Source organism: Oncorhynchus masou, unplaced genomic scaffold (assembly GCF_036934945.1).
Source record: "Oncorhynchus masou masou isolate Uvic2021 unplaced genomic scaffold, UVic_Omas_1.1 unplaced_scaffold_722, whole genome shotgun sequence".
NCBI lineage: Eukaryota > Metazoa > Chordata > Actinopteri > Salmoniformes > Salmonidae > Oncorhynchus > Oncorhynchus masou.
Window position 1 is genome coordinate 53,919 of NW_027013670.1, and position 23,526 is coordinate 77,444.

Genomic DNA, 23,526 nt, shown 5'->3' on the forward strand with positions numbered 1-23,526 from the left:
AAACACAGAGATACAGGATAAAGACAGTATGGTGTCTGTATGGAAACACAGAGATACAGGATAAAGACAGTATGGTGTCTGTATGGTGATACTGTATGGTGTCTGAAACACAGAGATACAGGATAAAGACAGTATGATGTCTGTATGGTGTCTGTATGGGAAACACAGAGATACAGGATAAAGACAGTATGGGTCTGTATGGAAACACAGAGATACAGGATAAAGACAGTGTGGTGTCTGGAAACACAGAGATACAGGATAAAGACAGTATGATGTCTGTATGGTGTCTGTATGGAAACACAGAGATACAGGATAAAGACAGTATGGTGTCTGTATGGGGAACACAGAGATACAGGATAAAGACAGTATGGTGTCTGTATGGAAACACAGAGCTCAGGATAAAGACAGTATGGTGTCTGTATGGGAAACACAGAGATACAGAATAAAGAATGGTGTCTGTATGGTGTCTGTATGGAAACACAGAGATACAGGATAAAGACAGTATGGTGTCTGTATGGAAACACAGAGATACAGGATAAAGACAGTATGGTGTCTGTATGGGAAACACAGAGATACAGGATAAAGACAGTATGGTGTCTGTATGGGGACACAGAGATACAGGATAAAGACAGTATGGTGTCTGTATTGTGTCTGTATGGAAACACAGAGATACAGGATAAAGACAGTATGGTGTCTGTATGGAAACACAGAGATACAGAATAAAGACAGTATGGTGTCTGTATGGAAACACAGAGATACAGGATAAAGACAGTATGGTGCCCTCTTAGATCCTTTATTAGCACAGCGCTAGCCTGGTCCCAGATCTGTTCATGCTTTCCTGCCAACTCCTACAGTATGTCGTTGTCATGCCGACCATAAGAGTTGGCAAGACAGCACAAACAGATCTGGAACCAGGCTAGCTGGCACAAGACATAGATTGAAGAAGAGAGAAGGTTGTGTGATGTCCATCATCATAGTAGCAGTGAACTCACCTGAAACTTCCAAATCAGAGCCATGACGACCAGGCCGTAGAAGGTACTCTTAGCGATGAAGATGCTGTAGGCCAGCTTGGCAGTCTGGGTGCTCTTCACGTAGTACTCTACAAGGACAATAAGACATTGAAATGACCTTGACTAAGATGGTGTCAGGTTAATATTGTTCCATGAGATTAGGCATGACTAAATATGACAGTATTGTAAACAGTATTATGTAAAGTATAGGTTATATGTATTCCATGTATTTGGCATGAACAATAAGTAGTTCAGTATAGAATGGGCACATTTACCTGTCGTCATCCCTCCATCACCACCTTGACATAGAAGAAACAAAAGCGGTGTTTCCCATGACAGGCGAATGTACATCCTAGTTCTACATAACGATGTAGAGAAGCTCACTAGTTGACTTACGGTTTTACTAGAGAATGACAAACAAAGAGAAGCATACTATTGTCGTTCAATAAAACCTGTTTCTTCTCATAAACAAGGACAGTGTTTTAGTTCATAATTTGACCATACCTTCTTCTCCGTCAATGTGATCTGCAACATATATGTCATGGGTCCCATTGAAGAAGCGGACGGTGCAGGTGAATCTGTTCGAGGCCGTGTTCCATGTCTTGGCTGGGACTCTCAGTCTGCTGGTGATACTGTAGCATCTGTTTTCATCCCTCAAGGCAGTGTTGTCGGTCCCCACTCCATCGGTGATGTTGGCGCCTCCATTTAACTGCCAGAACACAGTGACGTGGTCGGGGTAGAAGTCGGTGGCCACACACACCAAGGTCTTCTTCTTCTTGTTTCTATCTTCACACTCCTTAGTGGAGGGTGGAAGGACTTTGACTTTGGGTGGAGTGACAGGGATGTCTGGCTCTGCAGGGAGGAAATAGAAGAAGCTTTAACCTTCAACAATCAATCAATGGCTCTGTTTGTTGTTGACTAAGACCTGAACCTGAGTGCTTTAAGTCGCTCTGGATAAGAGCGTCTGCTAAATGACTTAAATGTAAATGTAAATGTTAAAAGAGACGAAACAGAAATGACACCTATAAACCGGTCCTGTCTATCTCCTTCTATAAACCGGTCCTGTCTTTCTCCTTCTATAAACCCGTCCTGTCTTCCTCCTTCTATAAACCGGTCCTGTCTTTCTCCTTCTATAAACCCGTCCTGTCTTTCTCCTTCTATAAACCCGTCCTGTCTTTCTCCTTCTATAAACCCGTCCTGTCTTTCTCCTTCTATAAACCGGTCCTGTCTATCTCCTTCTATAAACCGGTCCTGTCTATCTCCTTCTATAAACTCCTTCACCACAGACAACACTGCTACTCCTACTGCTCTCTCTTCGTCCGCCCACGTGTTCTCGCACACCCCGAGAGCTTCTGGTCAGCGGGGTGGTGGCACCGGGATCCTCATCTCTCCCAAGTGGTCATTCTCTCTTTCTCCCCTTACCCATCTGTCTATCGCCTCCTTTGAATTCCATGCTGTCACAGTTACCAGCCCTTTCAAGCTTAACATCCTTATCATTTATCGCCCTCCAGGTTCCCTCGGAGAGTTCATCAATGAGCTTGATGCCTTGATAAGCTCCTTTCCTGAGGACGGCTCACCTCTCACAGTCCTGGGCGACTTTAACCTCCCCATGTCTACCTTTGACTCATTCCTCTCTGCCTCCTTCTTTCCACTCCTCTCCTCTTTTGACCTCACCCTCTCACCTTCCCCCCCTACTCACAAGGCAGGCAATACGCTCGACCTCATCTTTACTAGATGCTGTTCTTCCACTAACCTCATTGCAACTCCCCTCCAAGTCTCCGACCACTACCTTGTATCCTTTTCCCTCTCGCTCTCATCCAACACTTCCCACACTGCCCCTACTCGGATGGTATCGCGCAATCCCAACCTTCGCTCTCTCTCCCCCGCTACTCTCTCCTCTTCCATCCTATCATCTCTTCCCTCTGCTCATACCTTCACCAACCTATCTCCTGATTCTGCCTCCTCAACCCTCCTCTCTTCCCTTTCTGCATCCTTTGACTCTCTATGTCCCCTATCCTCCAGGCCGGCTCGGTCCTCCCCTCCCGCTCCGTGGCTCGACGACTCATTGCGAGCTCACAGAACAGTGCTCCGGGCAGCCGAGCGGAAATGGAGGAAAACTCGCCTCCTGCGGACCTGGCATCCTTTCACTCCCTCCCTCTCTACATTTTTCCTCCTCTGTCTCTGCTGCTAAAGCCACTTTCTTCCACTCTAAATTCCAAGCATCTGCCTCTAACCCTAGGAAGCTCTTTGCCACCTTCTCCTCCCACCTGAATCCTCCTCCCCCTCCCCCCTCCTCCCTCTCTGCAGATGACTTCGTCAACCATTTTGAAAAGAAGGTCGACGACATCCGATCCTCGTTGCTAAGTCAAACGACACCGCTGGTTCTGCTCACACTGCCCTACCCTGTGCTCTGACCTCTTTCTCCCCTCTCTCTCCAGATGAAATCTCGCTTCTTGTGACGGCCGGCCGCCCAACAACCTGCCCGCTTGACCCTATCCCCTCCTCTCTTCTCCATACCATTTCCGGAGACCTTCTCCCTTACCTCACCTCGCTCATCAACTCATCCCTGACCGCTGGCTACGTCCCTTCCGTCTTCAAAGAGCGAGAGTTGCACCCCTTCTGAAAAAACCTACACTCGATCCCTCCGATGTCAACAACTACAGACCAGTATCCCTTCTTTCTTTTCTCTCCAAAACTCTTGAACGTGCCGTCCTTGGCCAGCTCTCCCGCTATCTCTCTCAGAATGACCTTCTTGATCCAAATCAGTCAGGTTTCAAGACTAGTCATTCAACTGAGACTGCTCTTCTCTGTATCACGGAGGCGCTCCGCACTGCTAATGCTAACTCTCTCTCCTCTGCTCTCATCCTTCTAGACCTATCGGCTGCCTTCGACACTGTGAACCATCAGATCCTCCTCTCCACCCTCTCCGAGTTGGGCATCTCCGGTGCGGCCCACGCTTGGATTGCGTCCTACCTGACAGGTTGCTCCTACCAGGTGGAGTGGCGAGAATCTGTCTCCTCGCCACGCGCTCTCACCACTGGTGTCCCCCAGGGCTCTGTTCTAGGCCCTCTCCTATTCTTGCTATACACCAAGTCACTTGGCTCTGTCATAACCTCACATGGTCTCTCCTATCATTGCTATGCAGACGACACACAATTAATCTTCTCCTTTCCCCCTTCTGATGACCAGGTGGCGAATCGCATCTCTGCATGTCTGGCAGACATATCAGTGTGGATGACGGATCACCACCTCAAGCTGAACCTCGGCAAGACGGAGCTGCTCTTCCTCCCGGGGAAGGACTGCCCCTTCCATGATCTCGCCATCACGGTTGACAACTCCATTGTTTCCTCCTCCCAGAGCGCTAAGAACCTTGGCGTGATCCTGGACAACACCCTGTCGTTCTCAACTAACATCAAGGCGGTGGCCCGTTCCTGTAGGTTCATGCTCTACAACATCCGCAGAGTACGCCCCTGCCTCACACAGGAAGCGGCGCAGGTCCTAATCCAGGCACTTGTCATCTCCCGTCTGGATTACTGCAACTCGCTGTTGGCTGGGCTCCCTGCCTGTGCCATTAAACCCCTACAACTCATCCAGAACGCTGCAGCCCGTCTGGTGTTCAACCTTCCCAAGTTCTCTCACGTCACCCCGCTCCTCCGCTCTCTCCACTGGCTTCCAGTTGAAGCTCGCATCCGCTACAAGACCATGGTGCTTGCCTACGGAGCTGTGAGGAACGGCACCGCAGTACCTCCAGGCTCTGATCAGGCCCTACACCCAAACAAGGGCACTGCGTTCATCCACCTCTGGCCTGCTCGCCTCCCTACCACTGAGGAAGTACAGTTCCCGCTCAGCCCAGTCAAAACTGTTCGCTGCTCTGGCCCCCCAATGGTGGAACAAACTCCCTCACGACGCCAGGACAGCGGAGTCAATCACCACCTTCCGGAGACACCTGAAACCCCACCTCTTCAAGGAATACCTAGGATAGGATAAAGCAATCCTTCTCACCCCCCCCTTAAATGATTTAGATGCACTATTGTAAAGTGGCTGTTCCACTGATGTCAGAAGGTGAATTCACCAATTTGTAAGTCGCTCTGGATAAGAGCGTCTGCTAAATGACTTAAATGTAAATGTAAATGTAAATGTAAACTGGTCCTGTCTATCTCCTTCTATAAACCCGTCATGTCTTTCTCCTTCTATAAACTGGTCCTGTCTATCTCCTTCTATAAACCGGTCCTGTCTATCTCCTTCTATAAACCGGTCCTGTCTATCTCCTTCTATAAACCGGTCCTGTCTATCTCCTTCTATAAACCCGTCATGTCTTTCTCCTTCTATAAACCGGTCCTGTCTATCTCCTTCTATAAACCCGTCATGTCTTTCTCCTTCTATAAACCGGTCCTGTCTATCTCCTTCTATAAACCGGTCCTGTCTTTCTCCTTCTATAAACCGGTCCTGTCTTTCTCCTTCTATAAACTGGTCCTGTCTATCTCCTTCTATAAACCGGTCCTGTCTTTCTCCTTCTATAAACCGGTCCTGTCTATCTCCTTCTATAAACCCGTCCTGTCTTTCTCCTTCTATAAACCGGTCCTGTCTTCCTCCTTCTATAAACCCGTCCTGTCTTTCTCCTTCTGAAGTACGGATGGTTGAGGTTCACACTGATACGAGGTTACAGAAAGAGCCCTCTTCTCTCAACACTGGCAGAGTCTAGTTATATGCACCCTAATGTGCTCCTCACGACTCTAGCAGTGTCTAGTTATATGCACCCTAATGTGCTCCTCACGACTCTAGCAGAGTCTAGTTATATACACCCTAATGTGCTCCTCACGACTCTAGCAGTGTCTAGTTATATACACCCTAATGTGCTCCTCACGACTCTAGCAGTGTCTAGTTATATGCACCCTAATGTGCTCCTCACGACTCTAGCAGAGTCTAGTTATATACACCCTAATGTGCTCCTCACGACTCTAGCAGTGTCTAGTTATATGCACCCTAATGTGCTCCTCACGACTCTAGCAGAGTCTAGTTATATACACCCTAATGTGCTTCTCATGACTCTAGCAGTGTCTAGTTATATACACCCTAATGTGCTCCTCACGACTCTAGCAGAGTCTAGTTATATACACCCTAATGTGCTCCTCATGACTCTAGCAGTCTAGTTATATACACCCTAATGTGCTCCTCACGACTCTAGCAGTGTCTAGTTATATGCACCCTAATGTGCTCCTCACGACTCTAGCAGAGTCTAGTTATATGCACCCTAATGTGCTCCTCACGACTCTAGCAGAGTCTAGTTATATACACCTTAATGTGCTACTCACAACTCTAGCAGAGTCTAGTGATATACACCCTAATGTGCTTCTCACGACACTAGCAGAGTCTAGTTATATGCACCTTAATGTGCTTCTCACGACACTGGCAGAGTCTAGTTATATGCACCCTAATGTGCTCCTCACAACTCTAGCAGAGTCTAGTTATATGCACCCTAATGTGCTTCTCACGACACTAGCAGAGTCTAGTTATATACACCCTAATGTGCTCCTCACAACTCTAGCAGTCTAGTTATATGCACCCTAATGTGCTCCTCACAACTCTAGCAGTCTAGTTATATACACCCTAATGTGCTCCTCACGACTCTAGCAGTGTCTAGTTATATACACCCTAATGTGCTTCTCTCAACACTGGCAGAGTCTAGTTATATACACCCTAATGTGCTTCTCACGACTCTAGCAGAGTCTAGTTATATACACCCTAATGTGCTCCTCACGACTCTAGCAGTGTCTAGTTATATACACCTTAATGTGCTTCTCTCAACTCTAGCAGAGTCTAGTTATATACACCCTAATGTGCTTCTCTCAACTCTAGCAGAGTCTAGTTATATACACCCTAATGTGCTTCTCTCAACTCTAGCATTGTCTAGTTATATACACCCTAATGTGCTTCTCTCAACACTGGCAGAGTCTAGTTATATACACCTTAATGTGCTCCTCACAACTCTAGCAGAGTCTAGTTATATACACCCTAATGTGCTTCTCTCAACTCTAGTAGAGTCTAGTTATATACACCCTAATGTGCTTCTCTCAACTCTAGCATTGTCTAGTTATATACACCCTAATGTGCTTCTCTCAACACTGGCAGAGTCTAGTTATATACACCCTAATGTGCTTCTCTCAACTCTAGCATTGTCTAGTTATATACACCCTAATGTGCTTCTCTCAACACTGGCAGAGTCTAGTTATATACACCTTAATGTGCTCCTCACAACTCTAGCAGAGTCTAGTTATATACACCCTAATGTGCTTCTCTCAACTCTAGCAGAGTCTAGTTATATACACCCTAATGTGCTCCTCACGACTCTAGCAGAGTCTAGTTATATACACCCTAATGTGCTTCTCACGACACTAGCAGAGTCTAGTTATATACACCCTAATGTGCTCCTCACGACTCTAGCAGTGTCTAGTTATATACACCCTAATGTGCTTCTCTCAACACTGGCAGAGTCTAGTTATATACACCCTAATGTGCTTCTCACGACTCTAGCAGAGTCTAGTTATATACACCCTAATGTGCTCCTCACGACTCTAGCAGTGTCTAGTTATATACACCTTAATGTGCTTCTCTCAACTCTAGCAGAGTCTAGTTATATACACCCTAATGTGCTTCTCTCAACTCTAGCAGAGTCTAGTTATATACACCCTAATGTGCTTCTCTCAACTCTAGCATTGTCTAGTTATATACACCCTAATGTGCTTCTCTCAACACTGGCAGAGTCTAGTTATATACACCTTAATGTGCTCCTCACAACTCTAGCAGAGTCTAGTTATATACACCCTAATGTGCTTCTCTCAACTCTAGCAGAGTCTAGTTATATACACCCTAATGTGCTCCTCACAACTCTAGCAGAGTCTAGTTATATACACCCTAATGTGCTTCTCTCAACTCTAGCAGAGTCTAGTTATATACACCCTAATGTGCTTCTCTCAACTCTAGCATTGTCTAGTTATATACACCCTAATGTGCTTCTCTCAACACTGGCAGAGTCTAGTTATATACACCCTAATGTGCTTCTCTCAACTCTAGCATTGTCTAGTTATATACACCCTAATGTGCTTCTCTCAACACTGGCAGAGTCTAGTTATATACACCTTAATGTGCTCCTCACAACTCTAGCAGAGTCTAGTTATATACACCCTAATGTGCTTCTCTCAACTCTAGCAGAGTCTAGTTATATACACCCTAATGTGCTCCTCACGACTCTAGCAGAGTCTAGTTATATACACCCTAATGTGCTTCTCACGACACTAGCAGAGTCTAGTTATATACACCCTAATGTGCTCCTCACGACTCTAGCAGAGTCTAGTTATATACACCCTAATGTGCTCCTCACAACACTAGCAGAGTCTAGTTATATACACCCTAATGTGCTTCTCTCAACTCTAGCAGAGTCTAGTTATATACACCCTAATGTGCTCCTCACGACTCTAGCAGAGTCTAATTATATACACCCTAATGTGCTCCTAACGACTCTAGCAGAGTCTAATTATATACACCCTAATGTGCTTCTCTCAACACTGGCAGAGTCTAGTTATATACACCCTAATGTGCTTCTCTCAACACTAGCAGAGTCTAGTTATATACACCCTAATGTGCTCCTCACAACTCTAGCATTGTCTAGTTATATACACCCTAATGTGCTCCTCACAACTCTAGCAGAGTCTAGTTATATACACCCTAATGTGCTTCTCTCAACACTGGCAGAGTCTAGTTATATACACCCTAATGTGCTTCTCTCAACACTGGCAGAGTCTAGTTATATACACCCTAATGTGCTTCTCTCAACACTAGCAGAGTCTAGTTATATACACCCTAATGTGCTTCTCTCAACACTGGCAGAGTCTAGTTATATACACCCTAATGTGCTCCTCACGACTCTAGCAGTCTAGTTATATACACCCTAATGTGCTCCTCTCAACTCTAGCATTGTCTAGTTATATACACCCTAATGTGCTTCTCTCAACACTGGCAGAGTCTAGTTATATACACCCTAATGTGCTTCTCTCAACACTGGCAGAGTCTAGTTATATACACCCTAATGTGCTTCTCTCAACACTAGCAGAGTCTAGTTATATACACCCTAATGTGCTTCTCTCAACACTGGCAGAGTCTAGTTATATACACCCTAATGTGCTCCTCACGACTCTAGCAGTCTAGTTATATACACCCTAATGTGCTCCTCTCAACTCTAGCATTGTCTAGTTATATACACCCTAATGTGCTTCTCTCAACACTGGCAGAGTCTAGTTATATACACCCTAATGTGCTTCTCTCAACACTGGCAGAGTCTAGTTATATACACCCTAATGTGCTCCTCACGACTCTAGCAGTCTAGTTATATACACCCTAATGTGCTTCTCTCAACACTGGCAGAGTCTAGTTATATACACCCTAATGTGCTTCTCTCAACACTAGCAGAGTCTAGTTATATACACCCTAATGTGCTTCTCTCAACACTAGCAGAGTCTAGTTATATACACCCTAATGTGCTTCTCTCAACTCTAGCAGAGTCTAGTTATATACACCCTAATGTGCTCCTCACAACACTGGCAGAGTCTAGTTATATACACCCTAATGTGCTTCTCTCAACACTAGCAGTCTAGTTATATACACCCTAATGTGCTTCTCTCAACACTAGCAGTCTAGTTATATACACCCTAATGTGCTCCTCACAACTCTAGCAGAGTCTAGTTATATACACCCTAATGTGCTTCTCTCAACTCTAGCAGTCTAGTTATATACACCCTAATGTGCTCCTCACAACTCTAGCAGAGTCTAGTTATATACACCCTAATGTGCTTCTCTCAACTCTAGCAGTCTAGTTATATACACCCTAATGTGCTTCTCTCAACACTGGCAGAGTCTAGTTATATGCACCCTAATGTGCTTCTCATAGAGCCAGACCACTTCTCAATACCATGAGAGATGTAGACTGGGTCTGGGCATAGAGCCAGACCACTTCTCAATACCATGAGAGATGTAGACTGGGTCTGGGCATAGAACCAGACCACTTCTCAATACCATGAGAGATGTAGACTGGATCTGGGCATAGAGCCAGACCACTTCTCAATACCATGAGAGATGTAGACTGGGTCTGGGCATAGAACCAGACCACTTCTCAATACCATGAGAGATGTAGACTGGGTCTGGGCATAGAGCCAGACCACTTCTCAATACCATGAGAGATGTAGACTGGGTCTGGGCATAGAGCCAGACCACTTCTCAATACCATGAGAGATGTAGACTGGGTCTGGGCATAGAGCCAGACCACTTCTCAATACCATGAGAGATGTAGACTGGGTCTGGGCATAGAACCAGACCACTTCTCAATACCATGAGAGATGTAGACTGGGTCTGGGCATAGAGCCAGACCACTTCTCAATACCATGAGAGATGTAGACTGGGTCTGGGCATAGAACCAGACCACTTCTCAATACCATGAGAGATGTAGACTGGGTCTGGGCATAGAACCAGACCACTTCTCAATACCATGAGAGATGTAGACTGGGTCTGGGCATAGAGCCAGACCACTTCTCAATACCATGAGAGATGTAGACTGGGTCTGGACATAGAGCCAGACCACTTCTCAATACCATGAGAGATGTAGACTGGGTCTGGGCATAGAACCAGACCACTTCTCAATACCATGAGAGATGTAGACTGGGTCTGGACATAGAGCCAGACCACTTCTCAATACCATGAGAGATGTAGACTGGGTCTGGGCATAGAGCCAGACCACTTCTCAATACCATGAGAGATGTAGACTGGGTCTGGGCATAGAGCCAGACCACTTCTCAATACCATGAGAGATGTAGACTGGGTCTAACATAGAACCAGACCACTGTATACCTCAATACTGGTTCTGATACCTTGTTGTGTAAAATGTTAGAGGAAGATAACTGATGTTTTTACTGTGATCCAGTTACATTAAAATAACCTTTTAGTTTAAAGCGTAACTGTTTTTATATTGCAGAATATTGTACATGTTTTCTCCATGCTAGTACGTAACATTTGGTAGTATATTTTCTTACCTAAAACGGTGAGTTTGGTGCCAGCTCCAAAGTATGCTTCACGCATACAAGCGCAGAGCGACAAGGCTGCATCCTAACGTCTCTAGTTCTGACAAGGACTCTGGACTTTCTCAACCTTTGTTACTCTGTTAGAAGTACATTCAAATACTTTTCACAGTAACTCAGCAACGGGTATAATCTAAATTATAACCAAATACATTATTGTGACTATTTTTCGAATGAAATGTAAGTGGTTTCCATCTCCAACAGTCATTTGGTTAATTGTATTATTTTTATTTTGGTGTTTTGTCTAGAACAGTTAACGGGGTTCCTCCACTGAAGTCAGCCTGGCCGCCACCATTAACACAGTGCAGTGGAACACTGCTCTAATATAGATATATAGACATGCTGAGCCACCATTAACACAGTACAGTGGAATACTGCTCTAATATAGATATATAGACATGCTGAGCCACCATTAGCACAGTACAGTGGAATACTGCTCTAATATAGATATATAGACGTGCTGAGCCACCATTAACACAGTACAGTGGAACACTGCTCTAATATAGATATATAGACATGCTGAGCCACCATTAACACAGTACAGTGGAACACTGCTCTAATATAGATATATAGACATGCTGAGCCACCATTAACACAGTACAGTGGAACACTGCTCTAATATAGATATATAGACATGCTGAGCCACCATTAACACAGTACAGTGGAACACTGCTCTAATATAGATATATAGACATGCTGAGCCACCATTAACACAGTACAGTGGAACACTGCTCTAATATAGATATATAGACATGCTGAGCCTGGCACCATTAGCACAGTACAGTGGAACACTGCTCTAATATAGATATATAGACATGCTGAGCCACCATTAACACAGTACAGTGGAATACTGCTCTAATATAGATATATAGACGTGCTGAGCCACCATTAACACAGTACAGTGGAACACTGCTCTAATATAGATATATAGACATGCTGAGCCACCATTAACACAGTACAGTGGAACACTGCTCTAATATAGATATATAGACATGCTGAGCCACCATTAACACAGTACAGTGGAACACTGCTCTAATATAGATATATAGACATGCTGAGCCACCATTAACACAGTACAGTGGAATACTGCTCTAATATAGATATATAGACATGCTGAGCCACCATTAACACAGTACAGTGGAACACTGCTCTAATATAGATATATAGACATGCTGAGCCTGGCACCATTAACACAGTACAGTGGAATACTGCTCTAATATAGATATATAGACGTGCTGAGCCTGGCACCATTAACACAGTACAGTGGAACACTGCTCTAATATAGATATATAGACATGCTGAGCCTGGCACCATTAACACAGTACAGTGGAACACTGCTCTAATATAGATATATAGACATGCTGAGCCACCATTAACACAGTACAGTGGAACACTGCTCTAATATAGATATATAGACATGCTGAGCCACCATTAACACAGTACAGTGGAACACTGCTCTAATATAGATATATAGACGTGCTGAGCCACCATTAACACAGTATAGTGGAACACTGCTCTAATATAGATATATAGACATGCTGAGCCACCATTAACACAGTACAGTGGAACACTGCTCTAATATAGATATAGACATGCTGAGCCACCATTAACACAGTACAGTGGAATACTGCTCTAATATAGATATATAGACATGCTGAGCCACCATTAACACAGTACAGTGGAACACTGCTCTAATATAGATATATAGACGTGCTGAGCCTGGCACCATTAACACAGTACAGTGGAACACTGCTCTAATATAGATATATAGACATGCTGAGCCACCATTAACACAGTACAGTGGAACACTGCTCTAATATAGATATATAGACATGCTGAGCCACCATTAACACAGTACAGTGGAACACTGCTCTAATATAGATATATAGACGTGCTGAGCCACCATTAACACAGTACAGTGGAACACTGCTCTAATATAGATATATAGACATGCTGAGCCTGGCACCATTAACACAGTACAGTGGAACACTGCTCTAATATAGATATATAGACATGCTGAGCCACCATTAACACAGTACAGTGGAACACTGCTCTAATATAGATATATAGACATGCTGAGCCACCATTAACACAGTACAGTGGAATACTGCTCTAATATAGATATATAGACATGCTGAGCCTGGCACCATCAGCACAGTACAGTGGAACACTGCTCTAATATAGATTTAAACTCTAGCTGTGCTGTTTTCTAGAACTTTCCATCCCCGATCACGACCTTTGATAAATCTATTCTCCTAATACCAACCAACACCCTGTTCTTACCGGTTTAGAACACATAGATGAGACAAACATACTATAATCTACTAGGATATCACATCTCTCTTCTCACAATTATGCTGTCTAACTCAAACGACACGTAAAGGCAAACATAGTGTACGGATGACTTACCGAGAACTGTTAATTTGGTGCCTGAACCGAAATGTGCCTCATAGTTGGCACAGTGTACAGGCTTAGCATCAGAAAGCATTGAGTGGAGTAACACTAGTATGAACTAATCTAATGCACTGAATCCACAACCAACTAACTCCTCACATCACTATGCTACTACACCACACATAGAGACCCATTAGTTCCATCATGGGGAATATTCTCTTACCCAGAACAGTCAGTTTGGTTCCTGCTCCAAAGAATGCAGGATCATAGTTGTCACAGTGCGGACATACTGAGCAGTAATGGACCAACTACTACTGCCTTGTCCTATGCTTTTGGCATCAGAAATACTTTAAGAATGCTTGCTTTTAGTCAATTATTCATGTTTTTAAGAAGAAAGAAAATAAAAAAATCATACATTTCACGATAAGAAAGTAGGAAGTATTTACCTAAAACAGTGAGTTTGGTTCCTTTGCCAAAGAAGGCTGGTTGGTTTAAAGTCACAGCGTTTTCACATCAACCCTTTAGTTCAGCTTGACCACTTTAGGAGACTCTTATTGGCAACGAAACATCTTCAGGGTTACATATTCACATACATATTATGAATCTTTAAGAAGTTAACTTACCTAAAACAGTGAGCTTTGTTCCATTTCCAAAGTAGGGCACACTTCCAGTGTCACATCGCTACTCTCCTATTCCAAAAATACCTCAGATCTCTCTGTCATTCACCCTCTAGGTAAAATGAACAGAGATACAGAGAACAGACACTACCTCAGATCTCTCTGTCATTCACCCTCTAGGTAAAATGAACAGAGATACTCAGAGAACAGATACTACCTCAGATCTCTCTGTCATTCATCCTCTAGGGAAAATGAACAGAGACACTCAGAGATACAGAGAACAGATACTACCTCAGATCTCTGTCATTCACCCTCTAGGGAAAATGAACAGAGACACTCAGAGATACAGAGAACAGATACTACCTCAGATCTCTCTGTCATTCACCCTCTAGGTAAAATGAACAGAGACACTCAGAGATACAGAGAACAGACACTACCTCAGATCTCTCTGTCATTCACCCTCTAGGGAAAATGAACAGAGACACTCAGAGATACAGAGAACAGATACTACCTCAGATCTCTCTGTCATTCACCCTCTAGGTAAAATGAACAGAGACACAGAGAACAGACACTACCTCAGATCTCTCTGTCATTCATCCTCTAGGGAAAATGAACAGAGACACTCAGAGATACAGAGAACAGATACTACCTCAGATCTCTCTGTCATTCACCCTCTAGGGACAATGAACAGACCATCCTTGGAGAATTTAAAACACCATCACCTAGTTGGTTTAGAATACGTTTTGTTGTCAAGCAGGAATCAAACAAACTCCAATATCTAATGAATTTAACTTGATGTTACGAAGAAAATCCTGTTCAGTATTATTGATCTCTTGAGAAGCATCTCTCCAGGCTCCTTAACAGTCTCCTCAATGTGTGCCCCCAGGCCTATCCTGTATGGAAGTGAATGGGAGGAGGGTATTGTATGGAAGTGAATGGGAGGAGGGTATTGTATGGAAGTGAATGGGAGGAGGTTGTTTTTGTATGGAAGTGAATGGGAGGAGGTTGTTTTTGTATGGGAGTGAATGGGAGGAGGGTTTTGTATGGAAGTGAATGGGAGGAGGGTTTTGAATGGGAGGAGGTTATTGTATGGAAGTGAATGGGAGGAGGGATTTGTATGGAAGTGAATGGGAGGAGGGTTTTGAATGGGAGGAGGTTATTGTATGGAAGTGAATGGGAGAAGGTTGTTTTTGTATGGAAGTGAATGGGAGCAGGGTTTTGTATGGAAGTGAATGGGAGGAGGGTTTTGAATGGGAGGTTGTTTTTGCATGGAAGTGAATGGGAGGAGGTTATTGTATGGAAGTGAATGGGAGAAGGTTTTGTATGGAAGTGAATGGGAGAAGGGTTTTGAATGGGAGGTTGTTTTTGCATGGAAGTGAATGGGAAGAGGTTATTGTATGGAAGTGAATGGGAGAAGGATTTGTATGGAAGTGAATGGGAGGAGGTTGTTTTTGTATGGAAGTGAATGGGAGAAGGTTGTGTTTCTACGGAAGTGAATGGGAGGAGGGTTTTGTATGGAAGTGAATGGGAGAAGGTTGTTTTTGTACGGAAGTGAATGGGAGAAGGTTGTTTTTGTACGGCGTCTCTATGTGAATATATCACCGTGGCCCCCTGTCCCCACAGTGTTAAAGCATCACACAAAAACACAAATTCTCTCTCATACTCTCGTCTTTCTCTTCCCTCCTTCCCCCCACCCGGTCTCTCTCTCTATCTCCCTACTCATCTCTCCTTCTCAGTATCTGTCTGTAGCAGCAGGTGTGTTGATACGGGGGATCCTGTTCCCAACGGACTCTTTCTATTTCTGTCAACAGCGCTGAGAAAAGCAGAGGGGAGGAAGCAGAAGAGAAGACAGAGGAACAGGAGGGGACAGGTAATGTTTGGTTTCTGTTTCGTCCTATAAGGGAGTTGACGCCTCCCTCTAAGTCTCTAAAACGCCCCCCTCTTCACCCAACACAGCCCCCTCTTCACCCAACCCCCTCTCCCCCTTCACCCAACAATCCCCCCTCCCCTCTTCACCCAACACAGCCCCCCCTCTTCACCCAACCCCCCTCTCCCCTCTTCACCCAACAACCCCCCCCTCTTCACCCAACAACCCCCTCTTCACCCAACAACCCCCCCTCCCCTCTTCACCCAACCCCCTCTCCCCTCTCCCCTCTTCACCCAACCCCCTCTCCCCTCTCCCCTCTTCACCCAACAACCCCCTCCCCTCTTCACCCAACCCCCTCCCCCTCCCCTCTTCACCCAACAACCCCCTCCCCTCTTCACCCAACAACCCCCCTCCCCTCTTCACCCAACCCCCCAACCGCCTCTCCCTCTTCACCCAACAACCCCCTCCCCTCTTCACCCAACCCCCCTCCCCCCTCCCCTCTTCACCCAACAACCCCCTCCTCTCTTCACCCAACAACCCCCTCCCCCTCTTCACCCAACAACCCCCCCTCCTCTCTTCACCCAACAACCCCCCTCCCCCTCTTCACCCAACAACCCCCCTCCTCTCTTCACCCAACAATCCCCCTCCCCTCTTCACCCAACCCCCCTCTTCACCCAACAACCCCCTCCCCTCTTCACCCAACAACCCCCTCCCCTCTTCACCCAACCCCCCAACCCCCTCTCTCCTCTTCACCCAACAACCCCCCTCCCCTCTTCACCCAACCCCCCTCCCCCTCCCCTCTTCACCCAACAACCCCCCTCCCCACTTCACCCAACAACCCCCCTCCCCTCTTCACCCAACAACCCCCCTCCCCTCTTCACCCAACAACCCCCCTCCCCTCTTCACCCAACAACCCCCCTCCCCCTCCCCTCTTCACCCAACAACCCCCCTCCTCTCTTCACCCAACAACCCCCCCTCCCCTCTTCACCCAACAACCCCCCTCCTCTCTTCACCCAACCCCCTCCATGCAGTATCATGTGACAGCGACAATCATATTCTTGTGAAATACTTTTATTTTATTTTTATTTTTAATTTTTAGCAACCACACTAGCTAAACTACCCCCTCCCCCCAGTCCTAAACTTCCAGAACCAGGTGTTTGTAACTTCCATTTGATCATATCTGCTGTAGTAACAGTACCATTATATTGTTCCATTTTGTTTGTAAAAACAGAAAGATGTAATATCAATCAGGGATTAATATGTATTTAGAGGGAATCTTAAATATGTTTTCTTTTTGTTTTATATCTCAAGTCATGGAATTTACCCTCCAAAGGTCAGTGTGTAATCCAGGATAGTTTAGACTCCTGGGTTCATTTCTGTGTCATCTGACATTTACCCCCCAGAGGTCAATGGAAGGTCAACTCTGACAAACGTCTCCCTTTTTAATCAAATAGTCTAATTTGATACAAGGGTAGACCTATATACCAGGGACACCTGGATGACAGTCAGACAGTCAGAGAAACACCCATATACTGTTTGTTATATCTATCTTTTAAAATGTAGAACCACTGACTGCAGGTACGAGGACAACAACTCCAGTATAATGGTTGGCACCTGAACTCTCCTATCTCATAGGATCAGTTATCTGATGCAAAAACAACAACTGAAGGACGGTTTAATGTAAAATACTATCAAATTAGAGATATCAACCACACCAGCTGAACTACCCCCCCCCAGAGATATCAACCCAACTAGCTGAACTACCCCCCCCCAGAGATATCAACCCCACTAGCTGAACTACCCCCCAGAGATATCAACCCCACTAGCTGAACTACCCCCCCCAGAGATATCAACCCCACTAGCTGAACTACCCCCCCAGAGATATCAACCCCACTAGCTGAACTACCCCCCCCCAGAGATATCAACCCCACTAGCTGAACTACCCCCCCCCCCCCAGAGATATCAACCCCACTAGCTGAACTACCCCCCAGAGATATCAACCACACTAGCTGAACTACCCCCCGAGATATCAACCACACTAGCTGAACTACCCCCCCCCGAGATATCAACCCCACTAGCTGAACTACCCCCCAGAGATATCAACCCCACTAGCTGAACTACTCCCACTGGGAACGACAACACAACTACCCCCCTCCAAATAGGTATTTTTATTATTATTTATTAGTTTATTATATAAACAAGGGGCAGGCAAACAACAGGTCAAGGGCAGGCAGAGGTCAGGGTCAGGGTCAGGGCAGGCAGAGGTCAGGGTCAGGCTCAGGGTCAGGGCAGGCAGAGGTCAGGGTCAGGTTCAGGTTCAGGGTCAGGGTCAGGGCAGGCAGAATGATCAAAACCGTGATAACTAGAACACAGGCTCAAGAAAAAAGGAGTACGAAAAACAAGCTGGTAGGCTTGACAAGACAAAGAAGAACTGGCAACAGACAAACAGAGATTGTCTCGTAAACTGAACGGAGCAGAATATTCTAGTCTCATCCTCAAAATATGACACTGTTTGTTGAGAAGGAGTGTGTATTCACGGTTTCAGTCAGGGTACACCTTTAGTTACAGAGGTTGTGGTTCATAGCTCTCACTATGCCCCCTACTGGGATGCCAGATATAACATCTTTGAAGACCGATCAACATGTATGGGTTTTTACTAAGAACTTCAAAGTAAACATTACATTTATGTTTCTGTCAAAATCACTTCAGAACAGCCTCAATTGTGACCCCGAAACCATGCTGGAAAGAAACAAACTCAAAACATAAACTGACATTATGATCTTTCTCTCCAAGTTTATTCAGCTCTGTTATCCTCTCCTCTTATCTTCCCTGTATTAATCCACAGTTACATGTACCATAGGTAGCCTCTGATTACTAGACAGTTAGTTGTACCATAGGTAGCCTCTAATTCCTCCACAGTTACATGTACCAGAGGTAGCCTCTGATTACTAGACAGTTAGTTGTACCAGAGGTAGCCTCTAATTCCTCCACAGTTACATGTACCAGAGGTAGCCTCTGATTACTAGACAGTTAGTTGTACCAGAGGTAGCCTCTGATTACTAGACAGTTAGTTGTACCAGAGGTAGCCTCTAATTCCTCCACAGTTACATGTACCAGAGGTAGCCTCTGATTACTAGACAGTTAGTTGTACCAGAGGTAGCCTCTGATTACTAGACAGTTAGTTGAACCAGAGGTAGCCTCTGATTACTAGACAGTTAGTTGAACCAGAGGTAGCCTCTGATTACTAGACAGTTAGTTGTACCATAGGTAGCCTCTGATTAATCCACAGTTAGTTGTACCAGAGGTAGCCTCTGATTACTAGACAGTTAGTTGAACCCGAGGTAGCCTCTGATTACTAGACAGTTAGTTGTACCAGAGGTAGCCTCTGATTACTAGACAGTTAGTTGAACCCGAGGTAGCCTCTAATTCCTCCACAGTTACATGTACCAGAGGTAGCCTCTGATTACTAGACAGTTAGTTGAACCCGAGGTAGCCTCTAATTCCTCCACAGTTACATGTACCAGAGGTAGCCTCTGATTACTAGACAGTTAGTTGTACCAGAGGTAGCCTCTGATTACTAGACAGTTAGTTGTACCAGAGGTAGCCTCTAATTCCTCCACAGTTACATGTACCAGAGGTAGCCTCTGATTACTAGACAGTTAGTTGTACCAGAGGTAGCCTCTGATTACTAGACAGTTAGTTGAACCAGAGGTAGCCTCTAATTCCTCCACAGTTACATGTACCAGAGATAGCCTCTGATTACTAGACAGTTAGTTGAACCAGAGGTAGCCTCTGATTACTAGACAGTTAGTTGAACCAGAGATAGCCTCTGATTACTAGACAGTTAGTTGTACCAGAGGTAGCCTCTGATTACTAGACAGTTAGTTGTACCAGAGGTAGCCTCTGATTACTAGACAGTTAGTTGTACCAGAGGTAGCCTCTGGTTACTAGACAGTTAGTTGTACCAGAGGTAGCCTCTGATTACTAGACAGTTAGTTGTACCAGAGGTAGCCTCTGATTACTAGACAGTTAGTTGTACCAGAGGTAGCCTCTGATTACTAGACAGTTAGTTGAACCCGAGGTAGCCTCTAATTCCTCCACAGTTACATGTACCAGAGGTAGCCTCTGATTACTAGACAGTTAGTTGAACCCGAGGTAGCCTCTAATTCCTCCACAGTTACATGTACCAGAGGTAGCCTCTGATTACTAGACAGTTAGTTGTACCAGAGGTAGCCTCTGATTACTAGACAGTTAGTTGTACCAGAGGTAGCCTCTGATTACTAGACAGTTAGTTGTACCAGAGGTATCCTCTGATTACTAGACAGTTAGTTGTACCAGAGGTAGCCTCTGATTACTAGACAGTTAGTTGTACCAGAGGTAGCCTCTGATTACTAGACAGTTAGTTGAACCAGAGGTAGCCTCTGATTACTAGACAGTTAGTTGTACCAGAGGTAGCCTCTGATTACTAGACAGTTAGTTGTACCAGAGGTAGCCTCTGATTACTAGACAGTTAGTTGAACCAGAGGTAGCCTCTGATTACTAGACAGTTAGTTGTACCAGAGGTAGCCTCTGATTACTAGACAGTTAGTTGTACCAGAGGTAGCCTCTGGTTACTAGACAGTTAGTTGTACCAGAGGTAGCCTCTGATTACTAGACAGTTAGTTGAACCCGAGGTAGCCTCTGATTACTAGACAGTTACATTGTCACACCCTGACCATAGTTTGCTTTGTATGTTTCTATGTTTTGTTTGGTCAGGGTGTGATCTGAGTGGGCATTCTATGTTGTGTGTCTAGTTTGTCTGTTTCTGTGTTTGGCCTGATATGGTTCTCAATCAGAGGCAGGTGTTAGGTGTCTCTGATTGGGAACCATATTTAGGTAGCCTGTTTGGTGTTGGGTTTTGTGGGTGATTGTCTCCTGTGTCAGTGTTTGTACCACACGGGACTGGTTTTGTGTTTTCACATTTATTGTTTTGTAGTTTGTTCATGTATAGTTTTTCTTATTAAAAAAACCATGAACTTCAACCACGCTGCGTATTGGTCCGCCTCTCCTCCAACGGAAGAATCCCGTTACATACATGCTGCTGTGATATTCAGTATAAGCTAACTTATCACCCGAATAACCCATGTTGAGGTGGACTGTGTAGACACAACAGACTGCCTTGTGTATGGACTGCCTTCTCTACCCACCCAGCTAAATATACAACCACACATTCATTGTTCACCAGACAGTTAGAGTTAACGTTGTGCAGGTGTGTCGTGTTGATACGACCAGTAGTTTTTGGTTAGTGAGGGAATGAATTTGCAGCACTGTGCTGACTGGCTGCACAGTGATACACGGCACTGTCTGTAGGGTTTATCTCAGAGATGACCAGGCTGGCTTTGGCCTTGGAATGACCTGTTAAGTTGAACCGTGTTTCATAGTTCTTCTCAAGAGTTGGGTTTGTATAGTGTAGTGTTCCAATGAGTTCCATGGTCTTCTGTCCTCCCTTCTCCTTATGTTGGTACCACAACATGTACGGGTAGTCGTTGTCGCCGTGGTGACAGTCCAGGTGTGCCTCTCTGTGTTCAGTTGTCCTCCTCAGGAGGTGTTGAGGAGTCTGGCGGATGAGGAGAGAGGAGGAGAACACCACCTCCTCTACGGAGGGGAGGAAAACACAGTCAAGAGGACATTACAGAGACGCCACAGTGAACATAACGTATCTCTGTGACACTTACCTGAGAGGAAGGAGAGAGAAACGAGGAACGTGGAAAATACTTTGAACATGGTGACTTTTTTAGTGCGGATAGATACTAAGACAAATGAAAAGGCTGAGGTAGGAACTCAATGGTAATTCCCCAGGAGGAGAGGGGAGGAGAGGGGAGGAGAGAAGGAGGGAGGAGGGGAGGAGAGAAGGGGAGGAGGGGAGAGGGGGAGGGAGAGAAGGAGGGGAGGGATGAGGTGGGGAGGAGGGGAGGAGAGAAGGAGGGGAGGAGGGGAGGAGAGAAGGGGGAGGAGGGGAGAGGGGGGAGGAGAGAAGGAGGGGAGGGATGAGGAGGGGAGGAGAGAAGGAGGGGAGGGATGAGGAGGGGAGGAGAGGGGAGGAGAGAAGGAGGGGAGGGGTTTAGTGAGTCTTTGTTCTGAGGAGGGAGGAGCTTATAGTTGATGTGTCTACCTCCATTACAGTGTGACATGACTGCGCTCTGCTGGATCAGCTGGAAGTTATTGATACAGGAGCAGAAGTTATTGATACAGGAGCAGAAGTTATTGATACAGGAACAGAAGTTATTGATACAGGAACAGAAGTTATTGATACAGGAAGAGAAGTTATTGATACAGGAACAGAAGTTATTGATACAGTAACAGAAGTTATTGATACAGTAACAGAAGTTATTGATACAGGAACATAAGTTATTGATACAGGAACATAAGTTATTGATACAGGAGCAGAAGTTATTGATACAGTAACAGAAGTTATTGATACAGTAACAGAAGTTATTGATACAGGAACAGAAGTTATTGATACAGGAACAGAAGTTAATGATACAGGAACAGAAGTTATTGATACAGGAACAGAAGTTAATGATACAGGAACAGAAGTTATTGATACAGGAACAGAAGTTATTGATACAGGAACAGAAGTTATTGATACAGGAACAGAAGTTAATGATACAGGAACAGAAGTTATTGATACAGGAACAGAAGTTATTGATACAGGAACATAAGTTATTGATACAGGATCAGAAGTTATTGATACAGGAACAGAAGTTATTGATACAGGAACATAAGTTATTGATACAGGAGCAGAAGTTATTGATACAGGAGCAGAAGTTATTGATACAGTAACATAAGTTATTGACACAGGAACAGAAGTTATTGATACAGGAGCAGAAGTTATTGATATAGGAACAGAAGTTATTGATACAGGAGCAGAAGTTATTGATACAGGAGCAGAAGTTATTGATATAGGAACAGAAGTTATTGATACAGGAACAGAAGTTATTGATACAGGAACAGAAGTTATTCGTGCAGTAATAGAAAAAGATAAGCTATAAGTAATAAAGAAAGTACTCTTTATTTTGAAGAAAATAAACAAAATATTATTATACATTTTTGAGGATGTTTAGCATGGAGGATGTTTAGCATGGAGGATGTTTAGCATGGAGGATGTTTAGAATGTTTAGCATTGAAGATGTTTAGCATGGAGGATGTTTAGGATGCTCAGTATTGAAGATGTTTAGTTTTGAAGATGTTTAGCATGGAGGATGTTTATGATGTTTAGTATTGAAGATGTTTAGCATGGAGGATGTTTATGATGTTTAGTATTGAAGATGTTTAGCATGGAGGATGTTTATGATGTTTAGTATTGAAGATGTTTAGCATGGAGGATGTTTATGATGTTTAGTATTGAAGATGTTTAGCATGGAGGATGTTTAGGATGTTTAGCATGGAGGATGTTTAGGATGTTTAGTATTGAAGATGTTTAGCATGGAGGATGTTTAGAATGTTTAGTATTAACGATGTTTTGCATGGAGGATGTT

At 44.6% G+C, this 23,526-nt stretch overlaps 1 protein-coding gene across 1 annotated transcript; it reads right to left on the reverse strand.

Moving 5' to 3' along the window:
- Nucleotides 1–452: 452 nt before the first annotated feature.
- On the reverse strand, nt 453–21,831 carry LOC135537192 (M1-specific T cell receptor beta chain-like). Its single transcript, XM_064963389.1, has 8 exons — nt 21,724–21,831; nt 21,300–21,643; nt 14,602–14,604; nt 14,454–14,456; nt 14,149–14,206; nt 1,515–1,862; nt 1,286–1,309; nt 453–1,099 (listed from the first exon to the last, which is right to left on the reverse strand). The coding sequence occupies exons 1-8, from the start codon at nt 21,770–21,772 to the stop codon at nt 972–974; spliced, it is 957 nt and encodes a 318-aa protein (XP_064819461.1). The 5' UTR covers nt 21,773–21,831; the 3' UTR covers nt 453–971.
- Between the last annotated feature and the right edge of the window lie 1,695 nt (nt 21,832–23,526).